The sequence below is a fragment of the Cydia fagiglandana genome, chromosome 22 (assembly GCF_963556715.1).
Source record: "Cydia fagiglandana chromosome 22, ilCydFagi1.1, whole genome shotgun sequence".
Lineage (NCBI taxonomy): Eukaryota > Metazoa > Arthropoda > Insecta > Lepidoptera > Tortricidae > Cydia > Cydia fagiglandana.
In genome coordinates this window covers 7489204-7511123 of record NC_085953.1, presented here as the reverse complement: position 1 = coordinate 7511123, position 21920 = coordinate 7489204, and the positions used below count along the sequence as shown (strand labels likewise).

Below are 21920 nucleotides of genomic sequence, written 5' to 3'. Positions count from 1 at the left end.
ATCTCTTAGTAATTGTAATACGTTAGATTGAATTGTTAGTTTTATTTTATAAAATTGTTGATGTTATTATTTTTGCTTTTATGTAAATTCAATGTTGACGTGTAAAAGTGCCCTTGTGGCCTATTTGCTGAATAAATGTTGATATTTGATATTTGATATTTGTTTCGTCAACTTGTTGACGAACACTCTTCGATGAAAGGGCTAGTGAATTAAACATGTACTCGAACCTATTAGAATATGCATTATGCAAATCAGTTTTTAGTGTTTCGTACCCTTCGGTCGGTATGGGTTAGTAGGTCACTAATTGACGGCTTGGTCAGGATTAAGGATCATTTCCAGCTATATTTACATATATTCCTTCCTGTATAAAGCATTTTAGAATTTTTTTTTTTCGTTTTAAGGGTCTTCTCCTTCTTAAAACGTTTTATTTATCATTTTAAGTCAAAAGCAGTCATTAGATCTACCTACAAAATAAATCATACTTAATTTGATCACTATCTTCTTAATCTAGCGTTTTCCAGACCTAGCGCCAGGGTCAGGGGTAATTTGATCACTATAGAGATTTAAAATATTAACTTAACCCTATCCATTTTTTCAGACTCCGTCTAGAGAACTATGAGCAATGGTGTGCCGTGGACGCCGTGACGCAAGGCTGCGCGGGCGCGCCCGCGGCCTGCCGCGCCGCCGTGCTAGCCGTGCTGGGGACTCAACTGCGGGCCGCTTGCGCGTGCAGGGGGACGGACTTCGCGCAGCTGTACGATTGTCTCGGCTGGCAGAGGCTGCTGTGGCTGAATCCTTGCGTCGGTGAGCGATGATAAAGGGATAACTATTTATAGTAACAACCAGGAAAACTACACTCATCCTTTTCTTTTGGGCGCTAGTACTAGTGCAAGACAAAGATAGTATGATTCTCTCTGTCTATGATTGAAATGAGACAGTCCTTTGACAAACTATAGATGCGGGCCGCTTGCGCGTGCAGGGGACGGACTTCGCACAGCTGTACAATTAATTGTCTCGGCTGGCAGAGTAATCCTTGTGTATGTAGTATTAGTTTTAGGTTTAATTAGTTTTAGGTGTGTGTGTGTTTTTAATATTATGTTTTTGACATGTACGTTTACACCGTATTAAACGATCTGAAACTGAATCTATGTCGGTGAGACTTACGTGATCTATCAGTGTGTGTGAAGCACAAATTAAATATGAATTAGGTACGACTCGGCCATGACACGAATCGTAGCAAGGGGCAGCAGTGAGCAGCAAGAGAGAACGCGTGTGCTCTTGCTTATATTCATGGTGACTCCCGATCCCGCTTCGCCGCTACCACTTTCATGGTTGAGTTGTTGAAATTAATACCATATACTGTAGTCCATCGAGCTCATTCCACAGCCGAAGCATCTGCAGGAGGAAATATCTGTAATATGTGATAGTAAACTATAAATTTCCCTCCAACAAGATGGGAGGATGACATTAAAAAGATTGCAGGCCCACTCTGGAGGAGAGAAGCAGCAAATAGGGCTGCTTGGAGGAGATTTGGAGAGGCGTATGCCCAACAGTGGGCGCATACTCGCTGAGGAAGAAACTATAAATTTCATCCTTTCTTTATTCCAGTGGAATCCCAGAGCGACTACCACGTGAAGACCTACGGCCACATGGTCACCACTTCACTCTACGACGACGGTATAATCACCGTGGCGCCCGCGCCGGCAATTCATCATACCACTAACCACCATCGCCACACCACCCACGTGGCGCAGGTCATTCCCCAACCCCAGGTGAGCTTCTGTACAACGTACCTACAGTAACATACTGTACTGTGTGGCAACATGGTCACCACCTCGCTGTACGACGACGGTATCATCACCGTGGCGCCCGCGCCGGCGATACACCACACCACCAACCACCACCGCCACACCACCCACGTGGCGCAGGTCATTCCCCAACCCCAGGTGAGCTTCTGTACAACGTACCTACAGTAACATACTGTACAGTGTGGCAACATGGTCACCACCTCGCTGTACGACGACGGTATCGTCACCGTGGCGCCCGCGCCGGCGATACACCGCACCACCAACCACCACCGCCACACCACCCACGTGGCGCAGGTCATTCCCCAACCCCAGGTGAGCTTCTTCTTGTTGCTCAAGAGATACAAAAAAACACAAGATGTGCACAAAGAAATTTTGTGACCAGATTCTCCCCAACCCCAGGTGAGCTGTTGCTCTAGAGATACAAAAAATAACACAAGATATTCTCAAAGAAATTTTGTGACTAGATTCTATGATTAAACAATTTTTTTTTTCGATCCACTTTTTTTAAAGCGGAAGTTGGCATAAAGGTCTTAAGCGCCAATTGGCGTTTATAGCGCTTAAGACCATTGTGAGTTCATGATAACGACTCAACGAACTAATTTTCTCTTTTACATTTTCTAAGCTTATAACGCGAATTCTACAGCTCACAAAGCCACTACTAGTCTAGTAGTGGCTTTGTGAGCTGTAGAATTCGCGTTAGCGCGCGCGCTAGTAGTACTAGATAACACTGTACAAACACAATACAAACCTTCTTGAGCTTACCGTGGGACTTAGTCAATTTGTGTAAAAATGTCCTATAATGTTTACCTATTTATTTATTTATTGTAACTTTATCTTCCAGGACAACCGCCTCAGCCCGATCACCACCCGCTCCGACCAGACCATCCGCCCAGAAATCCCCGAAGAGATCTCGGAGCCCGTCGCCCCGGTCATCATCGAGACCACAGGGGCCCCCACCACCACTACCACTACCACTACGACTACGACTACGACTACGACTACTACGACTACGACTACGCCGCGACCGACGACGACGCTGGAGCCGACGAAGTATTGTATTGTGAAGAAGCCGGAGAGCGATGATGAGGCGCAGTATATTAAGATGGGGGAGACGAGGAGGGTTAGTATAGTTTGTAGCCGTATAGTATATAAGCATTTTGCTACCTTTAGTACCTTTATGTCAAGTAATGTCCTATAACTTAAAATAACACTACTTTTAAATCCTCAGCGGTAATATTCTCAGATCGAAATGTCTGCGCGTATTTATCTTATGGCTTGAGGATGTTTATACATAGTCAACGCCAAATCTGCAGGCGTTTTTTATTTCTTCAAAGATCAAAATAATTCTCAATTCTGGGCTGCTCTGACTTAGGGTCTAGTAGATACGACTAATTAATTAATACTATCCAAAAAAAATTACAAATCTTAAAGTGCGACTAGATTTAGCGAATGCGTTGCTACTTATAGAACCGTCATCCCTAATAGCTCGTGTACTCTCAACGTGTGTTCCGGAAATAGGGACATTCTACTTGATGTCTCAACCTAGCGGGTTTGCCCAAACATCCTCCAATCCAGAACTCTTCTAAACACAAAAAGATCATTTAACATTGTTTATCACATTCCAGCTATACCGCTCCGCCGAGCTCGCCGAATGCACAGATCTGTGCGTGTGTGAGCACAGTCTGCAAGTGTCCTGCAAGGTGGCATGCGTGCCTCGGGCGCCGTGCTCGTCCCGCCTCGCACATTACTCGCACGCCGCGCCAGCCTACCAGGCTTACAGAGGACGGTGCTATTGCTACTCGGGGTCGTTTATCTGCATGAGGCCTAATCCTGGTAAGATAGGTACATTACTAGTGGATTTACGCTGCATTAAGGGACCCACTGATTAACAGTCCGCCGGACGGTACCGGCCTGTCAGTTAGAACAAAATTTTGACAGCTCTGAACAACTGACAAGCCGATACCGTCCGGCGGACTGTTAATCAGTGGGCCCCTTTACACTGCCACGGCGCCCACGGCTGCTGAAGTGGTGGGGTATGTACACCAGAAGACCGGTTACACGCTGAGGGTGTTCCACTTCGATCGCGCTACTACGTGCACTTCAACTCTTTTGTGTAAGGTATTTATTTGTAATATGGACCTTGTTGCCTGTGATTATATTTTAAATAAATTAATAACACCCTTACCAGGGTCGCAATACAGAGTTCATAAAACACGATTCCCACTGGCTTACCTATTGCGAGACAACTGACGCAAAAAAAAAACAAACCATATGAGCAGGTGTTCAACCAGCTAATGTGTCCGATACGACGCCGCTAGTACTTTCATTGTATATTAAATAAGTTTTTGGCAAAAAATTCATTTTTGGTACAAGCTTTTATCGCTGACTGTACTTTTCTTACGACAGACAACTAATACTCATCGAAACAATTCTATAAACCCCCAACACAATTAGGTTGCGTTGTCTCATCACAGAGTTCCTATGGCCACCTCCTGTCTCCATCATCAGACCAGCTCGATGGTACCATAATATTGCATTGTCATCTGATTTATACATGCATGCAAAATTTCAGCTCAATCGGAAACCGGGAAGTAGATCAAATTTAACTTGCAAGATTTGATTACCGACAACGGTCAGGTGAAACTAAAAATAAAAGCTTGTAAAAAGTAGATATCCACGTCCGAAACCAGCGGAGCGGAGCCGACAAGAAGTCACATTTTTGACGCAAAATGCTTAAGAATGGCAACAATTTAGTATGGAAATTTGTTAGTTCCATTTCATCAGGAGACCGGTTCGGTGACGTCAGTACGGTCAGACGTACGTTTCGATCGCTCCGTGAGTTTTGCGCTAAAACCTAGTATAAAGTTGATTTATAAACTCCAACGGTGTATAATTAAGTGACTAACATCAGTGGTTAACGAAATAAACAGTGTTAAGTGCGAAAACGTTAACGTGTAATAAAATAATTACGGTTAAAATCATTCTAACCGGACTTTGTAAACACTCTTTGTGCGGGTCAGCTGACGAGCTGTCAACAAATCAGCTGTTAGCATCCTGCGCATGCGCATTGGCTCAGTGTCAGTGACAGGCATCGAAAACTGAACCTTATTACTAACGCATATAAAACACTCTGCAATGGCAAACTGCGCTGGATGTTTAAATGCAGTAAACGATAAAAGTTTTTTAAACTGCTGTAACTGCCATCGACCTTATTGTCTCATCTGTGCGAATGTTTCCCCAGACTATATACAAATTGTTATGGACCGAAATTATACATGGAAGTGTGTGGAATGTAAAAGTGCTGAACCTAGGTCGGACAATACAAACACACCGGTACGGGGTGCAAACGACAATGTAACTATGCATCGTGGGGCCGCCCGCCCTCGCGCTGCAGTGTCCCATGAGCCTGACAATTCGGCCATGGAAATGTCGTTCACGGACAGTCATCACTTGAATGATACCACCAGGTTTGACGCGACAATAAACACCGCATGTTTAACCGATGTTCAGCAATTAGTGGCGGAATTTCGTCTAATACGCGAGGAAATGCGGACGATGAATCTCAATATTCAGGCTCTTCACACGAGACTAACTGGCATGTCGTCAAGGATGGACAGTTGCGACAACCGAATTGATAATTTGTGTTCCCGGGTGGAAGCCCTAGAGGCCCAGAACGTACATTCTAATGGGCATAGCAGTAATAGTACTGAGGCCTCTTTGTTAGAAACCATAGCTCAGCTGAAAAATGACTTAAATGATCGTGACCAGGATATGCTGCACAACGACATTGAAATTTCTAGTGTTCCTGAACAAATGGGAGAAAATACTATTCACATCGTGACTACCTTGGGGCAGAAACTCGGCGTCACGCTGTCTGAACACGACATCGTCGACGCAACTCGCGTGGGTCGTGCACCGCAGTTAGAAGAGGGCGTCCAGGGTCCGCCGACCCGCCCACGGCTGCTGGTGGTGCGGCTGGCGCGTCGCGCCGTGCGCGACCGGCTGCTGCAGGCGGCGAGGGTGCGCCGCGGGGCGACCACGGAGGGCACCGGACTCCCGGGGCCCAGCTGCCGCTTCTACATCAACGAGCGGCTGACCCCCTTCAATCGACGGCTATTTCAAAGGGCACGGCAGCTGAAGGAGCACCACGGCTGGCGATATGTGTGGACGCGGGATGGTAGGATCTATCTGCGCCAACGGCCGGGTACAGATTCTCCGAGACATCGCATAAGGACTGAACTAGACTTGGCTCGTGTTTTTGGCTCTCTTGATGTTCGTTCTTAGACATAAATGTAGTTTGGGTACTCATTATATTATAAAAGTCATATCAATCGAATTTGTCTTTCAAGTTTTATCTGTATTTTGTGCTCAAATTCTACAAATTCATGTATACTATTTTTTGATTTGCAAACTCTTACTTTGCTGTTCACTGTCGTGCATTGAAACACCAACAAATATTATAGTACACTCGCAGATAATTAATTTGTACGTTACACTCACAAACACTTTTCACTCAACGGAACACACTTTTAACCTTAAAAGGAAACAGTTCACCACATTATTCTTATTCATAGGTAGTACATATGCAACGGAACCGGGTCGTGACGCCATAGAAATACTTAGCATTCTGTTATGTATTGTGTATGCATATAACCACCTAATACTATTTATTTATTACTCCAGTATGATATTAGCGTCTAAAACTAATTTACTTAAATCAGTCCTTTATAACCCGGGTTCGTTGGATACAGGACAAGATAATTTTCTAGTCGCGACTTTGATCAGGCAGGGACAAGAACAACGCGCACCGCGTATCCCTGAATATAAGTTTGTAAATGCTCCGCGACCTACTTTGATGCGCGGTGGCCGCGGTGCCGGGGTTGGTTTCTATATGAAAACTACCGTGCGCGCGCGCCGATCTACCCACCATGTTGCGAATATAAAACAAACCTGGCTAACTGTTTATCTTGACCGCCGTAGTTATATAATGCTTATCGTCCTAACTAGATTAACGTTGATATGTTTTTTTGATGCCCTTACAGAAGATTTTTTTTCTCTTTGCCAACACAGTCCGATATTCAACACAACCCACCGCCACACTTGTGCCCTTAACCATGGTAACTGTAATGTACGTCCTTTTTATTTATTCATTTTTTTAATTTATAAACTAAAATCACGCGTAAAAAAACATACAACTTAACGTTAGGATTATTAAACATACGATCCTTAAACACTGGCCGTGACGAATTCATCGCAGCCATGGATGCATACAAACCAGACATTTTAGCACTGAATGAAACATGGCTGCGAGAGGGCGAAGAAAAATATATACATAAACTACCGGGTTATACTTTAAAACACAATCCACGCCCACATGGGTCAAAAGGAGGCGGTGTGGGGTTTTACATACGTAAGAACCTACAAACTCGAGTCAGGAAACATCCGTCATCCGTCCTCGAACAAATGTGGTTAGAGCTACAAATTAAAGGTATGGGGCGAATCGCTATCGGCACCGCATATAGACCAGAATCCGTGTCCGTTGACACTGCCGTCGACGCTCTAAACGAGTCGCTTGATATGTTCGCGACCTGTAGAAATGTGTTTCTTTTGACTGACTTCAATGTAGATATGCAATTACAAGATAGGCCTAACGTAAAAAAGTTAAGAATATTTTTAACTCAACGAGGTTTGGAACAACTAGTTAATGAACCCACCAGAATCACTAAGAACAGCTCATCTTTATTAGATCTTTTCATCACAGACAGCGCTAATGTGTGTAAGTCGATATATGTCCGCCACAACCCCCAACTCAGTGACCACGCAATGATTCTGGCAGAATTGCTAATCGTCAAGCCAAAACAAGTACCTAAATACATTTTCAAACGATTGTTAGCTAAGATTGATATGACAAATTTTAGGACAGATCTAGAATACGTACCATGGTCAGAAATCAATGATATTCTGGACCTGGACGAGAAAGTGAACAGATTCAATAACTTGCTCACAAGCTTGTTTGACAGACATGCGCCCATCCGTAAACTGCGTACCGATTGCAAATCACACCCCTGGATCACTGATAATATTAAAAGTATGATGCACCTACGCGATAATGCGTTGAGAAAAGCACAGATTACAAAAAATGAACATCACCAGAAATATTACAGAGAATTACGTAACTATATATCAGGGGCATTAGAACGGGAAAAAGCTGCGTATTTTACATTCTATGTAAACAACAATAAATCTCACCCTAAACAAATGTGGAAACACCTCAAGAACTCGTGTTGTCTAGATGACGTCAATTACTTATCGATCCCCCAACATTTACGCAACCCTGACGAAATAAACAACTTTTTCCTAGCAGTACCTGGAAGCCCAGATACGAATCGCGAAATGCAGGCCTTCTTCCACAGTAAAACAATTGATAAACAGTTCAATATTGAGAGATGTACGGAAAGTCAAGTGCGTAAAATAATAAAGTCCATAGAAACTAATGCAAGCGGACACGATGGTACAACGATAGATATGATTCGCCTAACTCTGGACGTCACTCTGCCTATAATAACTGATATTATTAATACGTCTATCGCAACCAACACCTTCCCAGAGTCTTGGAAACTTGCCAGGGTTAAGCCAATCCCTAAATCAAGTAGGATTGAAGTATATAAGGATCTACGGCCAATAAGTATTCTCCCTGTACTCTCTAAAGTTATAGAAAGAATTGTGTGCGAGCAACTATCCAAGTACCTGGAGGAAAATAACCTACTACCACACATACAATCAGGTTTCCGCAGTAAATATGGAACGGCTACAGCTATGTCAAAGGTCACAGATGACATTATTGCTGCTTCTGATAAGGGAATGGGTTCTATTCTGGTGTTATTGGACTTCTCGCGAGCTTTCGACTGCCTCAACCCAACATTACTCATATCTAAGATGGCATATTATGGCGTATCTCCATCGTCCTGCAAATGGTTCCAATCATTTCTCACGGGCCGTAAGCAATATATTGAAATAGAGGGAGATCAAGGAGAGGTGTTGAGATCAAAAACGCGCGTAATTGACCGTGGCACTCCCCAGGGATCAATTTTAAGCCCATTACTTTTTATTTTGTATACAGCCGATTTAATAAAAAATCTCAAGTACTGCAGTGCACACCTATATGCGGACGATACCCAAATCTATCACTCCTTTTCTCCGAGCGACCTCGAGAACTCTTTGAGTAAAATTAATGAAGACTTGGAAACAGTAGCTGACTGGTCGCAAAAAAACAATCTCGTTTTAAATCCTACTAAATCGCAGTTTCTAGTAATGGGGAACAAATGGCAATGTTTAAAAATCAAGGAACAAAGTCCGAAGATTACAATCGGAACCGAAACAATACCTCGTGTGGAGAAAGCACAGAATTTAGGCTTAGTAATGGATGGACAGCTTCGGTACATAGAGCACGTTAACTTAAAAATTAGAAATGCTTTCTATCGGCTTAAAGTACTATATGGGATTCGTAAGTATCTTTCAATAAAAGTCAGGGAAATCCTGGTTGAATCTCTAATACTCTCCCAATTCAATTACGCGGACATAGTATATGGGCCGAGACTCCTGGTACAGACGAAAAAGTCCATACAGCGGGTACAAAATGCGTGTGTTCGATTTTGCTACGACGTTCCCAAAAGAGCGCATATCACCCCTTTCTTAAACGAAAGAAAGCAGCTCAATATGGACAACAGGAGAAAATTGCACCTAGCCTGCGCGGTTCGGAAAGTATTGGAATTTCAGAGACCTTGCTACCTGTTTGAAAAACTAAAATGGGTCAATGATACACGCAGCAAATCGCTAAGGAGATGCACGAAACTTGCGATACCTACACACAAGACGACATTCTTTAAAGGGAGCTTTAAATTTGCTGCTGCAAAGATTTGGAATGACCTGCCGCCACCTATACGTGAACCGATGGGACTGTTAAAATATAGGCGGTTAGTCAAAATGTATTTACTTGACATGCAGAGCAAATTTTTCGCTCCCCCCTAAAGACACGAAATTTGGCACACAATTGGCACTTACATATATCCGCATGCTTAACTCATACCACACTGACACAGACACACACAGACACACGCACACAAGTTTATATATATATTTATATATTGGTTGATTTTATTCTACTTACTAGTATGCATAGAATGACACTTATTTTATGTTATCCGTATTCTACTCTTGTTGAATTTATTGTAATTGTTAAGCCTAGCAAAGCACGGTAATTTTGTTAAACTGCGACCAACCGATCTCAAGGGTCCAGTCTGAAAACCAGCGCTAGGCCCTCTGCTTGGAGTGCTTGGCATATGCTGAGATTGGAGCCCATTGCCCAATCATTCGTATATTATTATAATTACCTATCTTTCTAATTAATTTGTACCTATTTTAGTATTTAAGTTTTATATATTGTACTTAGTTGATAAGGTATTTTTTGTGGCAATAAATATTTTTCTGATTCTGATTCTGATTCTGATTCATTTGATTTCTATACTTGGTCAAGCAGATCTTGTCAGTAGAAAAAGGCGGCAAATTTGAAAAATGTAGGCGCGAAGGGATATCGTGCCATAGAAAATTTGAATTTCGCGCCTTTTTTTACTGACAAGATTTGCTTGACCAGCTATACTATGTCGCACTTATAGTGTGTAAATTTAGTTATCTGGTTTAAGATCATAATTCTCACTCGAACCTCAACATTTTCCAGGAGAATACAAGCTCCCCGAAGGCGTGTACTTGTTGCTCGGGTTCAGCTCGGTGGACGAAGCCCTCCTGCGACCGCACACCGGGCTGGGGGCCGAGGATGCTGTCAGGTTGCTGCAGAGTTACTTGCACACGGTGCAGCGAGAGGTAAGGGTTCTAGTCAGTTAGTTATACTGGGCATTTTCCGCAAGTCGACAACCATTGTGCCTATTTTGCGTGAAAACGAGGTAGCACTACTCCTCCTATGAAACCTAGCAGTGTCTTCAGGTTGCTAACTGCCTCCTTCAGTGTGCACGGAGTCCCTAGGTATTGGTTCCTGTATACTTCTACCTGTTTACAGTGTAGGAGGATATGTTTTGCTGTTTCTTCTTCTTTCATGCACGCTCTGCACATGGGACTGTCTGTTTTACCCATATTATGTAGACTGTGATTAGTCCTACGAGGTAAGGGTTATTGAACTTGGCTTGACACGCTGCCGCGTGTCTAGATATCTACAATAAACTTTGGGAAGTAATTCCCTTTGATATTTAGCTGTTGACATGTGGATGATACGTTACACTAAGAACAAGATAATAGTACATTTCGATGCTAGTGCGGAAGGTATGTCATTACTTCACGAGTACCGAGATATCTTGCCACGAGCCGCAGGCAGCAGACTCGGGACGAGTGAAGAATGACATTTCCGCACGTGTATCGAACGACGTTTTTTAATACAGTTGCGAAAAAATAAGAAAAACATTGTTAATCGTACACTAAACAAAAGTGGTAACAGTGACAGCTCGGTTAGACGTCGTCTTTAAGTATATTATATCTATGGGCGTTTGACAGCTATTCCGTTCCATTCAGTCAACTTATTAAGAACGGAATTTTCAATATTGAATATAAAAAAATAAACGTGTTATAATGATAAAGAGGTAAGTAATTAAATATGAAATATGTTATATTTTTCGTATTCTTACATTAACGGTAGGTATTTATTCTGATTACGACGTTTAAAGGAAACTAATATAAACACTCATCAATAAGTAGTCGTGAATTGGAACAAGTATAAATTTAAAAAAATTGGAAAAGTAAAAAGCACTAGTTCGAGATAACCAACTTTCCGCACGCTAAACAGCTACGTAAAGTAGCACTTTTTGAGCAACTGTATTAAAAAATAGTTTTACAGTACGTATGGTCCTACTTCCCCGCACTAGTGCGTAAAATAGCAGTTTTCGTGCGATGTCAAAAGTTTAAAGGGCCATATATACTGTAAAACGTTGTACGATACACGTGCGAATAGGTAATTCGCAACTAGTGTCGATTTAAAACACTCCCTTCGGTCGCGCCTTTAATTTATCGCCACTCGTTTCGCATTTCCTCTTTTCCGCACTTGTATCGTAAATAACTATTATCTTCCTATGCTTCGGTCACGAAACTATCTATTTGTGATTGAACGACTTATATTAAGTACTTACCGCTTGTTCAAATTCAACTACTCCAATATCGCGTCGTATCATATTTAGCGCATTAAAGATTCCCTATGGCTTCATCGTATGTTTATATCAATAACATAATTTCAACACAATTTACTAATACTTTTTCCATCCTCCCCCTCGCGTCGTGTCCCTCCATACTGAGGGTCTTGAGGTCCTGACCTCCCTTTTTGTAACACTTCTTCCCTTATGATCTTTCACCATCTGTACCTTTTCCGTCTTCTTCTTCTATGTATGGTGCCGATGCAGTCTCCTGCTGGAGATTGGCTAGGGGTCCCTTTGTTTCCCATAAAGTTTTAAGTCATAATGTATTGTTTGCCATATTATCGTTGGTCATAAAACTGAAACCGTTAACTTTTCATGGAGGGGATTTTCGTAAGGTTATTCTATAGATAGGTTAGGTTAGGTTTGCTTTATGGCAATCCTAAAAAGTTACTAAGAAAAAACAATTATGACTAACGAAAATTCTGACAAACAATACATTTTGCCTAAAAACTATTTGGGAAACAATAGAGACGTGGCTATTTTCACTTTTGACGCTGAAACTTAAAACAGCGATTTGGTGCTCACCGTCGTACGTACCGTACGAAGAAATCTGTTATTTTTGATTTTTCGCATTCCATTCATCTTTGTCATACTCGTTGTTGAACATGAGCTTGTCCCTTTCTCTTTCGGTGAGCGGCAGCTCGGTAGCACGTGCACGTTACTCGCTTGCCCAGGTACGACTAAAGGCTACTTGTACAATTTGTCACAAGGTAAGCGTTTCAATTCTGGAACGCCTATAACATATCTTGAGTTATAATATGTATCTTCTTCCTCGCGTTATCCCGGCATTTCGCCACGGCTCATGAGAGCCTGGGGTCCGCTTGACAACTAATCCCATGATTTGACGTAGGCACTAGTTTTTACGAAAGCCACTGCCATCTGACCTTCCTTGATAAACTGGGCCTTATTGGGATTAGTCCGGTTTCCTTCACCGAAAAGCGACTGGTAAAATATCAAATGATATTTCGTACATAAGTTCCGAAAAACTCATTGGTACGAGCGGTTTGAACCCGCGATCTCCAGATTGCAAGTCGCACGCTCTCACCGCTAGGCCACCAGCGCTTTTTAGTTATAATATGTATATCATTGATTAATTGTACCCTTGACGTTTCAGACGAACTGCACCCTGACGTTGTTCAACATCAGCAACGAGAACGTGATCATCTCGGCCAGCATCCCCGCTAAAGAGCAGGACGCGCTCAAGGAGGCCGGCGAGCCCTTGCTTGACAAGGAAAAGGTAATTTGAAACTCTGTGAAAATCGTGCTCAATATCGCCATCAAGCAAAGTACAAGGGGCAGACCTCCGGCCTCTTGGTGGTCCACTGTCAAGAGACCTGAAGACGCAAAATATCCCACCACTAACAACACGGGACAGATTGTCCTGGCGCAGACGCACAAGAAGGCCTGACCGCATATGAAGTTGGTAATAGGGCAGGATGATGATGATAAACACGTTATAAAAAACCTAACCTAGGGTGCCGCCGGCAGCGGGGCACAACTAGGGTTGCCAACCGTACTATATCATATAGTATTGTACTATATTTTGGCTCTCTGTACTATATACTTTTGGAAAAATATATAGTACGCTAAAATACTATATTTCCGATTAAACGTATATTACACTCATGTTTAGTATTTTATCTAAAAGTACTATATTTTTTTGAAATGTACTATATTTTTGATGCCTTATTCTGGAAAATACTATATTCCACCAAAAAAAAGTTGGCAACCCTAGGCACAACCCAAGCTGCCGGTGGTCAGGGCCGCAGAGTGAGGAACCGACGTACTATACGCGCCGTGTCCAAAATTACCGCCTTCTGCATCTTGTTATTATTGATTATTCACTAGTATTATTTAATCTTTTTCACTAATAATTTAGAAGAAACTCCTCCATCTGCTCATCCTATAGGAATTAAAGGAATTAATTGACTTGGAGCTGGTGCAAATGTCATATCATAATTTTTAAGAAAAAAAACCGACTTCTATTGGGGCCGGTGAAAGATTATTGTAGATGGTATACTATGTAGAAAAGGAGGTAAAACCACCCACTTTTCTACTAGCATTTCGCTTCTGTAAGGGTCGTAGTTCTAGCCTAACCTAACCCACTTCTCTGATAGCAGTTCGGTTCTGTGAGGATCGCAGTTCAAATCTAACCTAACCCACTTAACGGCGCATGCGGTGCGGTGTACGGGGGTTTAAGCGGGAGGGGCTAGTAAGATTGGCATCATCATACTTATATACTTACACATTTTATGGTAGGTATAATCATAGTGGTTTATTTAGTTAAGGTATCATAGTGGTTTTCCGGGTCAAGGTCCGGGTCCGAGTCCGGGTCTGAGTCCGGGTCCGAGTCCGGGTCCGAGCCCGGGTCCGAGTCCAGGTCCGGGTCCGGGTCCGAACGGTATCCGGGTATGAGTCCGGTTCTGGGTCCGACTCCGAGTCCCAGTCCAAGTCAAAATCGAAATTCGTAATCACCAAATGTGTACTATGCGTTGTTGAAGAGTTCTATTCTGGTCATGATCAGCAGTTCCATTTCATCAAATGCGACAGTTTTTAATGTAAATGCTTGATTTTATGATGAAAATACAAAAAAATCTATGCGTATGCCTTTAATATTTGAGGAGTTCCCTCGATTCCTTATGGATCCCATCATCAGAACTCGAGCTTGACAAAAATGTGGCTTAAAAACTTAACTTGCTTAACAAACATAACGAAGAGGAAAAATCGCCAAACGTGAACTATGCGTCGTTGAAGAGTTCTGTTCTGATCATCATCAGCAGTTCCACTTCATCAAATGCGACAGTTTTTAATGAAAATGCTTAATTTTCTGATGTCAATACAAAAATCTCTATACGCATGCCTTTAATATTTGAGGAGTTCCCTCGATTCCTTATGGATCCCATCATCAGAACTCGAGCTTGACAAAAATGTGCATTAAAAACTTAACTTGCTTAACAAACATAACGAAGAGGAAAAATCGCGAAACGTGAACTATGCGTCGTTGAAGAGTTCTGTTCTGATCATCATCAGCAGTTCCACTTCATCAAATGCGACAGTTTTTAATGAAAATGCTTGATTTTTTGATGTAATTACAAAAATCTCTATACGCATGCTTTTAAGATTTGAGGAGTTCTCTCGATTCCTCATGGATCTCATCATCAGAACTCGAGCTTGACAAAAATGTAGCTTAAAAACTGAACTTGCTTAACAAACATAACGAAGAGGACAAATCGCCAACCGTGAACTATGCGTCGTTGAGGAGTTCCGTTCTGATCATCATCAGCAGTTCCACTTCATCAAATGTCACTTTTTTGGATGTATATGCTTGATTTGATGAAAAAAACCCAAAAATCACTATATGTATGCCTTTAAGATTTGAGGAGTTCCCTCGATTCCTCATGGAACCCATCATCAGAACTGGGTTTTGACAGAAACGGGACCAATCTGTATGCATATACATTCAATCAAAAAAATAATTTTCAAAATCGGTCCAGTAATGACGGAGATATGGAGTAACAAACATAAAATATAAAAAAAATAATAAAAAAAACATACAACCGAATTGATAACCTCCTCCTTTGGGATTTGGAAGTCGGTTAAAAAGTGTACATATGCATGTGATCAGAGCACATACCAAACTAACACCACCTTTTCTGTGGATTACAGTTATGATACAAGTATAATGATATTAACGATAGCAGTGCCAGGTATACTTCTTTTAAGTATAAACTCCCCTTGACGTAAGGACAGGACATGTCACATCCAGAAGGCTCACGGAAAAACAGCTGAGGTCCTTGTATACTTATTGCGTCAACTATTACGACATTCCTTTCACGGAAAAAGGAAACTAGATAATTAGTCTTTCGGATTCAAGTATTGAAAGATTGCAATACAATATCTAGGATACTTCTGTGTACTTTAATCTGTTTAAAAAAATAAAAGAATCATTTAATATTTTCAGGAGGAATGCATCGACGTCCTAAAGATCGTGAAAGCGCGCATCAACTCCCAGCACGAGGACATCTCCTCCCACCTGCTCCTCTCCATCTTCAAGATCGCCGAGGTCGACGTGGTCTACCCCACTCCCCCGTCCTCCGCCATCGCCGCCACCAGGCCCATCAAGAACCTCTACATCTTCATCACCCTTGCCACTATCCTTCTCAACCTCAACGGTATCCTCAACATTATCATCATTAAGATCGTCAATTCTTTATCGAATTTATTCGAGATTGCTACATCGGACGTTCCAGAATATTTTTCGGTATTTATATCTACTTTAAAGGGTGTTAGCACTGTAGCTGTTGTAAAATACATTGGTACTCCGCACCGTGCACTCGCTTTAGGTATCGCACCGAAACACGATGAAAAAGTAGAGATAAGTTATATAGATGTACATAATTATAAGGAAATAAAACATATCATAAAAGCTGTGAGTATTACAATATTTACTAATTTTAATGTACTTGTTGCTGATGTAATTATACCTAAATATTTTTCTAGAGATGTGTATTACGAAACTGTATGTACTATTGATTCGGAGATGCTTTTTGGTGATTTTAGTTTTGGAAAAATCGCGTCCTCTTCTTATGGGATTGTAAAATCCGTTAGCTTAGGACTGAATCTAGTAGTAGTATGAAGACTGAGCAGTACTAACGTATAGTTAAATGTATTTGGTTTCGTTTCGACTTAGAACTGGTGCTTGTAGGTCGATCTTTAAGGCTGGGTTTTGTAAATAGGAGTTATTGCGCCTTTTACACTGTTAGACGTTCGTTCCACGCTGACGCATGCGGTGGAGCTACGGACAATAGGGTAATATACCTATACGGATTGTTAAACATACCTAAGCTTCCTAAGACCCAAAGTCATTTATGCAGTTTTTAATTTGGAACTTTCTTTTATTCCGTTATAGTTCAATATTCGATTTTAATTTGCGACTTGGGTGTGTATAAAAGAAACACAGCTTAATGCTTGTCGACACTAAACTAAAAATAATACTGAAGAGAAAATTAAGACACGCTACGAAGAAGAAATTATAACAACTAATAATAAGTCTCTCTTTGTACTACAAACTGAATTGATAGAAAAATAATCAACAAGCCAGTTTTACTTGAAAAAAGCGGCCAAGTGCGAGTCGGACTCGCCCATGAAGGGTTCCGTAACAGCAAGTAACAATAAAATTGCGGTTTACGGTTTATAAAAAAAAAACTACTTACCAAATCTTGTTCAAACCAATTTTCGGTGGAAGTTTGCATGGTAATGTACATCATATATTTTTTTTAGTTTTATCATTCTCTTAGTTTAGAAGTTACAGGGGGGGGACACACATTTTACCACTTTGGAAGTGTCTCTCGCGCAAACTATTCAGTTTAGAAGAAAATGATATTAGAAACCTCAATATCATTTTTGAAGACCTATCCATAGATACCCCACACGTATGGGTTTGATGAAAAAAATTTTTTTCGTTTCAGTTATATGTATGGGGAACCCTAAAAATTTATTATTATTTTTCTATTTTTGTATGAAAATCTTAATGCGGTTCACAGAATACATCTACTTACCAAGTTTCAACAGTATAGTGCTTATAGTTTCGGAAAAAAGTGGCTGTGACATACGGACGGACAGACAGACAGACAGACAGACAGACAGACAGACATGACGAATCTATAAGGGTTCCGTTTTTTTGCCATTTGGCTACGGAACCCTAAAAAGATCTAATAATCCACTTTTAGAAATCGTGCTAATGCACCGTTACCTACTTTACTACGTATTCTGACTTTCACAGTTTTATTTAGATCTTTATTTCATTAAAAACAATTACTATACATTTACAAACATATTAAAAGTCATACGTCACAAAAAATAAATCACACTTAAAACTAATTACTTATTATTATTAATTATTGAGTTTAAATGGTTAAAATGAAAATACAATCAGTTTATTATTCAGTAAATACTATTGTTATTTTTATGGAATCTTGTTGGTCATACATTTACATAAATACAATAAAAATAAAAGCTTAGAGGACTAATTCTAAAACTAAAATATTATTAAAAACTTTAATTTATTTATTTCGCGTTAAACCCTTGTCTGTGGCTCCAAACCCGCAATTTCTTTCAACAGTATAGTAGTACCATTTGTAGCGGTTGATATGCCTTTCTGTCGATGACTGTGTAGCATTCATGTCTATATGTATGCACTTAGCACGGGGTGTGCAATGTTTGACATAATATGCCTTTGTGTGATATTTGTGAAATTTTAAGCTGAAATTTTTTACTCATATAATCAAATATGAGCGTATTAAATCAGCATAATATATTTGAAGCAACTAAACAGAGGAACATAAATGCATAGTATTTGCAGATAATGTTAGACCAAGAAAACTCTTCAGGGATTATGATAACCCACGCAGTGCAAGTGCTATTTTAAATATCAAACTTTTATGAAATTATGAAATACAAATAACACTTGACCTGCATGGGTTATCAAAGTCGCTACAGACTTCTCTTGGTCTAACTCTACTAGTTTTCATGCCACAAAGTTCTACATAGTATACGCTGTTCACATTCAACGTACTACGTCCTAATACGCGAATAAAAATGTTCGTATGGGAAATCATGAAACTAGAAATTATGCGAAATATTATACATATATACTATAGCATAATAAAGTTATGTCAAATGCTGCATCCCTCTTAGCATGCGCCGGACAAGCCGAGCAACGCCGCGGCACGCGCGACGTGAGTTTCGTGCATTTTATATAAAAAAAAGCAATAATAATAGGAAAATGTAGGGTGATGTCGATTAATTTTGAAGTTTGAACTAAGAGTTTATAAATTCACTTGTTTTTTTTTATTTGTTCACATTAAACGTTTTTAATTCGTTCATTCAAAATCGCCAAATGATTTGTTGCCCTTTTCCTGCTCTGATTATTCTTTCTAATCATATCTACTTTTAACCTCTTGCACTGCATTTCGCGTTGATTGATTTATACGTTAACAAATTACGAGATCGTATGCATTGTGTAACTACCTTGTGAAAGTTGACATTTAAACATATTAAAGGTTAAAATACAAAGGGCATATTAAAAAAAATAAGCAAAAAAAGAAAAAGAAGAACTAACAGTAATTGGTGGACCTTCTTTATATTAAGGTTAATGACTTGTCACTTAACATGATGGAACATTAATTATTTTAATGATTTTGAATGAACGATTTAGAAAATGACCCATTTTTAGAACTTGGTGCCGGTTGCTGTGGTTTGTCCGCGGTTGTACTCATAGTTCTACGTTAATTAGGCGATCATGCTGGTGAGGGCTTGTGTGAACCGAGTGAGTAGGCTAAACTTATCTAAAATCGTTATAAATATTATCCACTGATCAAAGTACAGATGAGCGAAACCTATGAAAAGAAAGAATACGGTTAAAAGGTTAGGTAAACTTTTTTCTTTCCATTTTATTAGCACAATAATTTTGAAAAACATCACTTGATTAGTGTAAAAGTTATTATTGATTAATAATCGTACACTATTGGCGTAAAATGAATAATAAGTGGGTACCACATACTGTAATACAGTAATGAATGATTAAAACTATTCCAACATACGTTCAGTATACCGGTAGTATGCACGAAAAAGTGTCACGTTGTGGATAAATCTCCATGGTAACGTTGTGGACGTATCTCCATGGTAACGTTACGTAATGTAATGGTAATGTTTTCTTATGAAGTTATCACGCAAAATTATCGTCCGTAACCGACTTTACAGACAACCAAATTTTTTTTATTAGGTACCTACATCCCAAAACTTATTACAATTTTAACAAATGTGTGATCGGTTTACACGAGTCCGTGTATCAGGCACAGCACGTGCGAATCGTGTTAAATTGGTAAAGAATGAAGCTTTAATTTGGAGTAGACTAGATTCTTGTGTTCTAAAAGAGTTTTAACGAATATTAGACAAGTGATTAGACTAAATGTGTTTAACTGTTTAGATACTTGTTGTACAAAAACTCTAATGTTTTTTGTTAGTTGTTTAAATGTGTTTTTATTTCTGTGACTTGTAGATTTTCACTTGGCATTGTTTACGGCATTAGAAAGATAATGGTTAAAATTGTTAATGTGTTAATTTTATTCAATTAAATAATCAATAGAGTTGTTTAGTTAATATTTAAAGCGAATGAGTGAGAATTTTCGATTACTTATCAATGTTCAGAAACTTTTGAAAATTTGCGCTAAATTTATTAGAAGATGTCAGTTTTGTATGTAAGGTGGACCTTTAAATATAGGGTAAAAACAGTGACTCTACTGTCAATTATTTGAATGAACGGTAATCGTAGATTATAACCTGTTTCCTCTTGGCAGGTTTATAAGTATCTAAATATATCGACGATTTTTCTGTAAACGCAAAAAACGTGATAAAAAACAAGCAATCAAATATATTAATAAAATAAAATCATAACACGTACAAAATAATAAAATTTCTTTTACAAATATTTTTCTTATATCCGAATCGCGATTATTTAAATATTTACCGCATAAAGCGATGCGCACAAACACGCTTGTTGTTAAACATTTGTGAACATTTTGACCGCAATCGTATTTTATTTGTATTCTAAGGTTAAAAATGGTTAAATAGCAAGAATTTTTAATACTAAATTTACATTGTTTGTAGTTGTAGTCCTGAACTATTAACATAATGGTTATTACGTCTTATAACATAATATAAGTTAAGTTACTTTATTTTATATTACAAATCATGATAAGGGAATTATGGTACGTTAATTGTGTGTCGCTTACTGTATATGTTTTATGACATAATTTAATGTAATCTGAAAAATGTCGTATAAACTTTTATTTTCTTTTGAACACCTTAGTATTTAATAAGATATTTAATCTTGAGCCCTGGCATAAATCGCCAAAGCAAACATACATATCATTAAAGGTACACAAAAAATTTTGCGAAATTGATTCTAACGATACATATCAATAAAGCTCAATTTTATACCTATTGTATTTCTAGGGTTAGATGTTGCAAAGCAAAACATGGTGTACGTCTTTATGTAGCTTAGATTTTAGAAAAAAGGTATATTGATAATTTAAAATGATATAGAAGATATTTCTAAATTAAATGTTATTGTTCTGTTGTAGAGTAATGAAAAATATTGTCGTGTTTTTGTATTGGCTAAAGTTTTGTAATATAAAAATACTTATTCTTTTCTTCACGTTTTGAAATCAAAATCCGGATCCAGGAAAATATAATTTTTGTAAGGAAAAACTTACTTTTTTAATTGTTTTTTTTTAGTTATTTAGATAAGTGATAATATTTTCCTGGGTATACTGAGGTAGGTAAAGAACTGTTCAGAGGTAAAAACGTCCTTTTTTTCGAAATATACGAATGTTTATGCACACGCCTCATGCCTTCCATGTAAATATTAAAAATATAGAAAATAGTTAATATTTTACGAACACTCGACGAAATCTAAAGTTATTTTATAAAACGCTATTATTTATGTATAGAATGCACATTTGCTAAATAGATAACTTTATAGATTTACAAACAACACCTCATTTTATCCTATTAATTACATTTGGCATTAGTAAAGGAAAAACTATCAAAATTAAAAATAATTAAAACATTAACATTGTTTTAATTATTAATTAAAAGATGGCTTTAAAACGAATCACAAAGTAACTTAAAATATCTGTAATTTAATCAATTCATGCCAGACACGTTATAAAATCATCCCATCATATTAAAGTCAATCTATAAACAAAGAAAAGTATAATAAAATATGACAGGATTAACAATAAAATTTTGTGATTTTTCCTTTAATTGTACCAAAATAAAATATTCCCCAGATAAATTT

General features: G+C 39.2%; 1 protein-coding gene across 1 annotated transcript in view; it reads left to right on the top strand.

Annotated features, from left to right (window-relative positions):
• Positions 1–17517, top strand: part of LOC134675463 (uncharacterized) — a 372967-nt gene extending 355450 nt beyond the window's left edge. Inside the window, exons 11-17 of the mRNA XM_063533732.1 lie at positions 599–804; positions 1609–1772; positions 2650–2928; positions 3434–3641; positions 10543–10685; positions 13173–13295; positions 16020–17517. Coding sequence (XP_063389802.1) covers positions 599–804; positions 1609–1772; positions 2650–2928; positions 3434–3641; positions 10543–10685; positions 13173–13295; positions 16020–16694 — 1798 coding nt within the window. The 3' untranslated portion in view covers positions 16695–17517. The remainder of the gene's footprint in view (positions 1–598; positions 805–1608; positions 1773–2649; positions 2929–3433; positions 3642–10542; positions 10686–13172; positions 13296–16019) is intronic.
• Positions 17518–21920: the final 4403 nt, after the last annotated feature.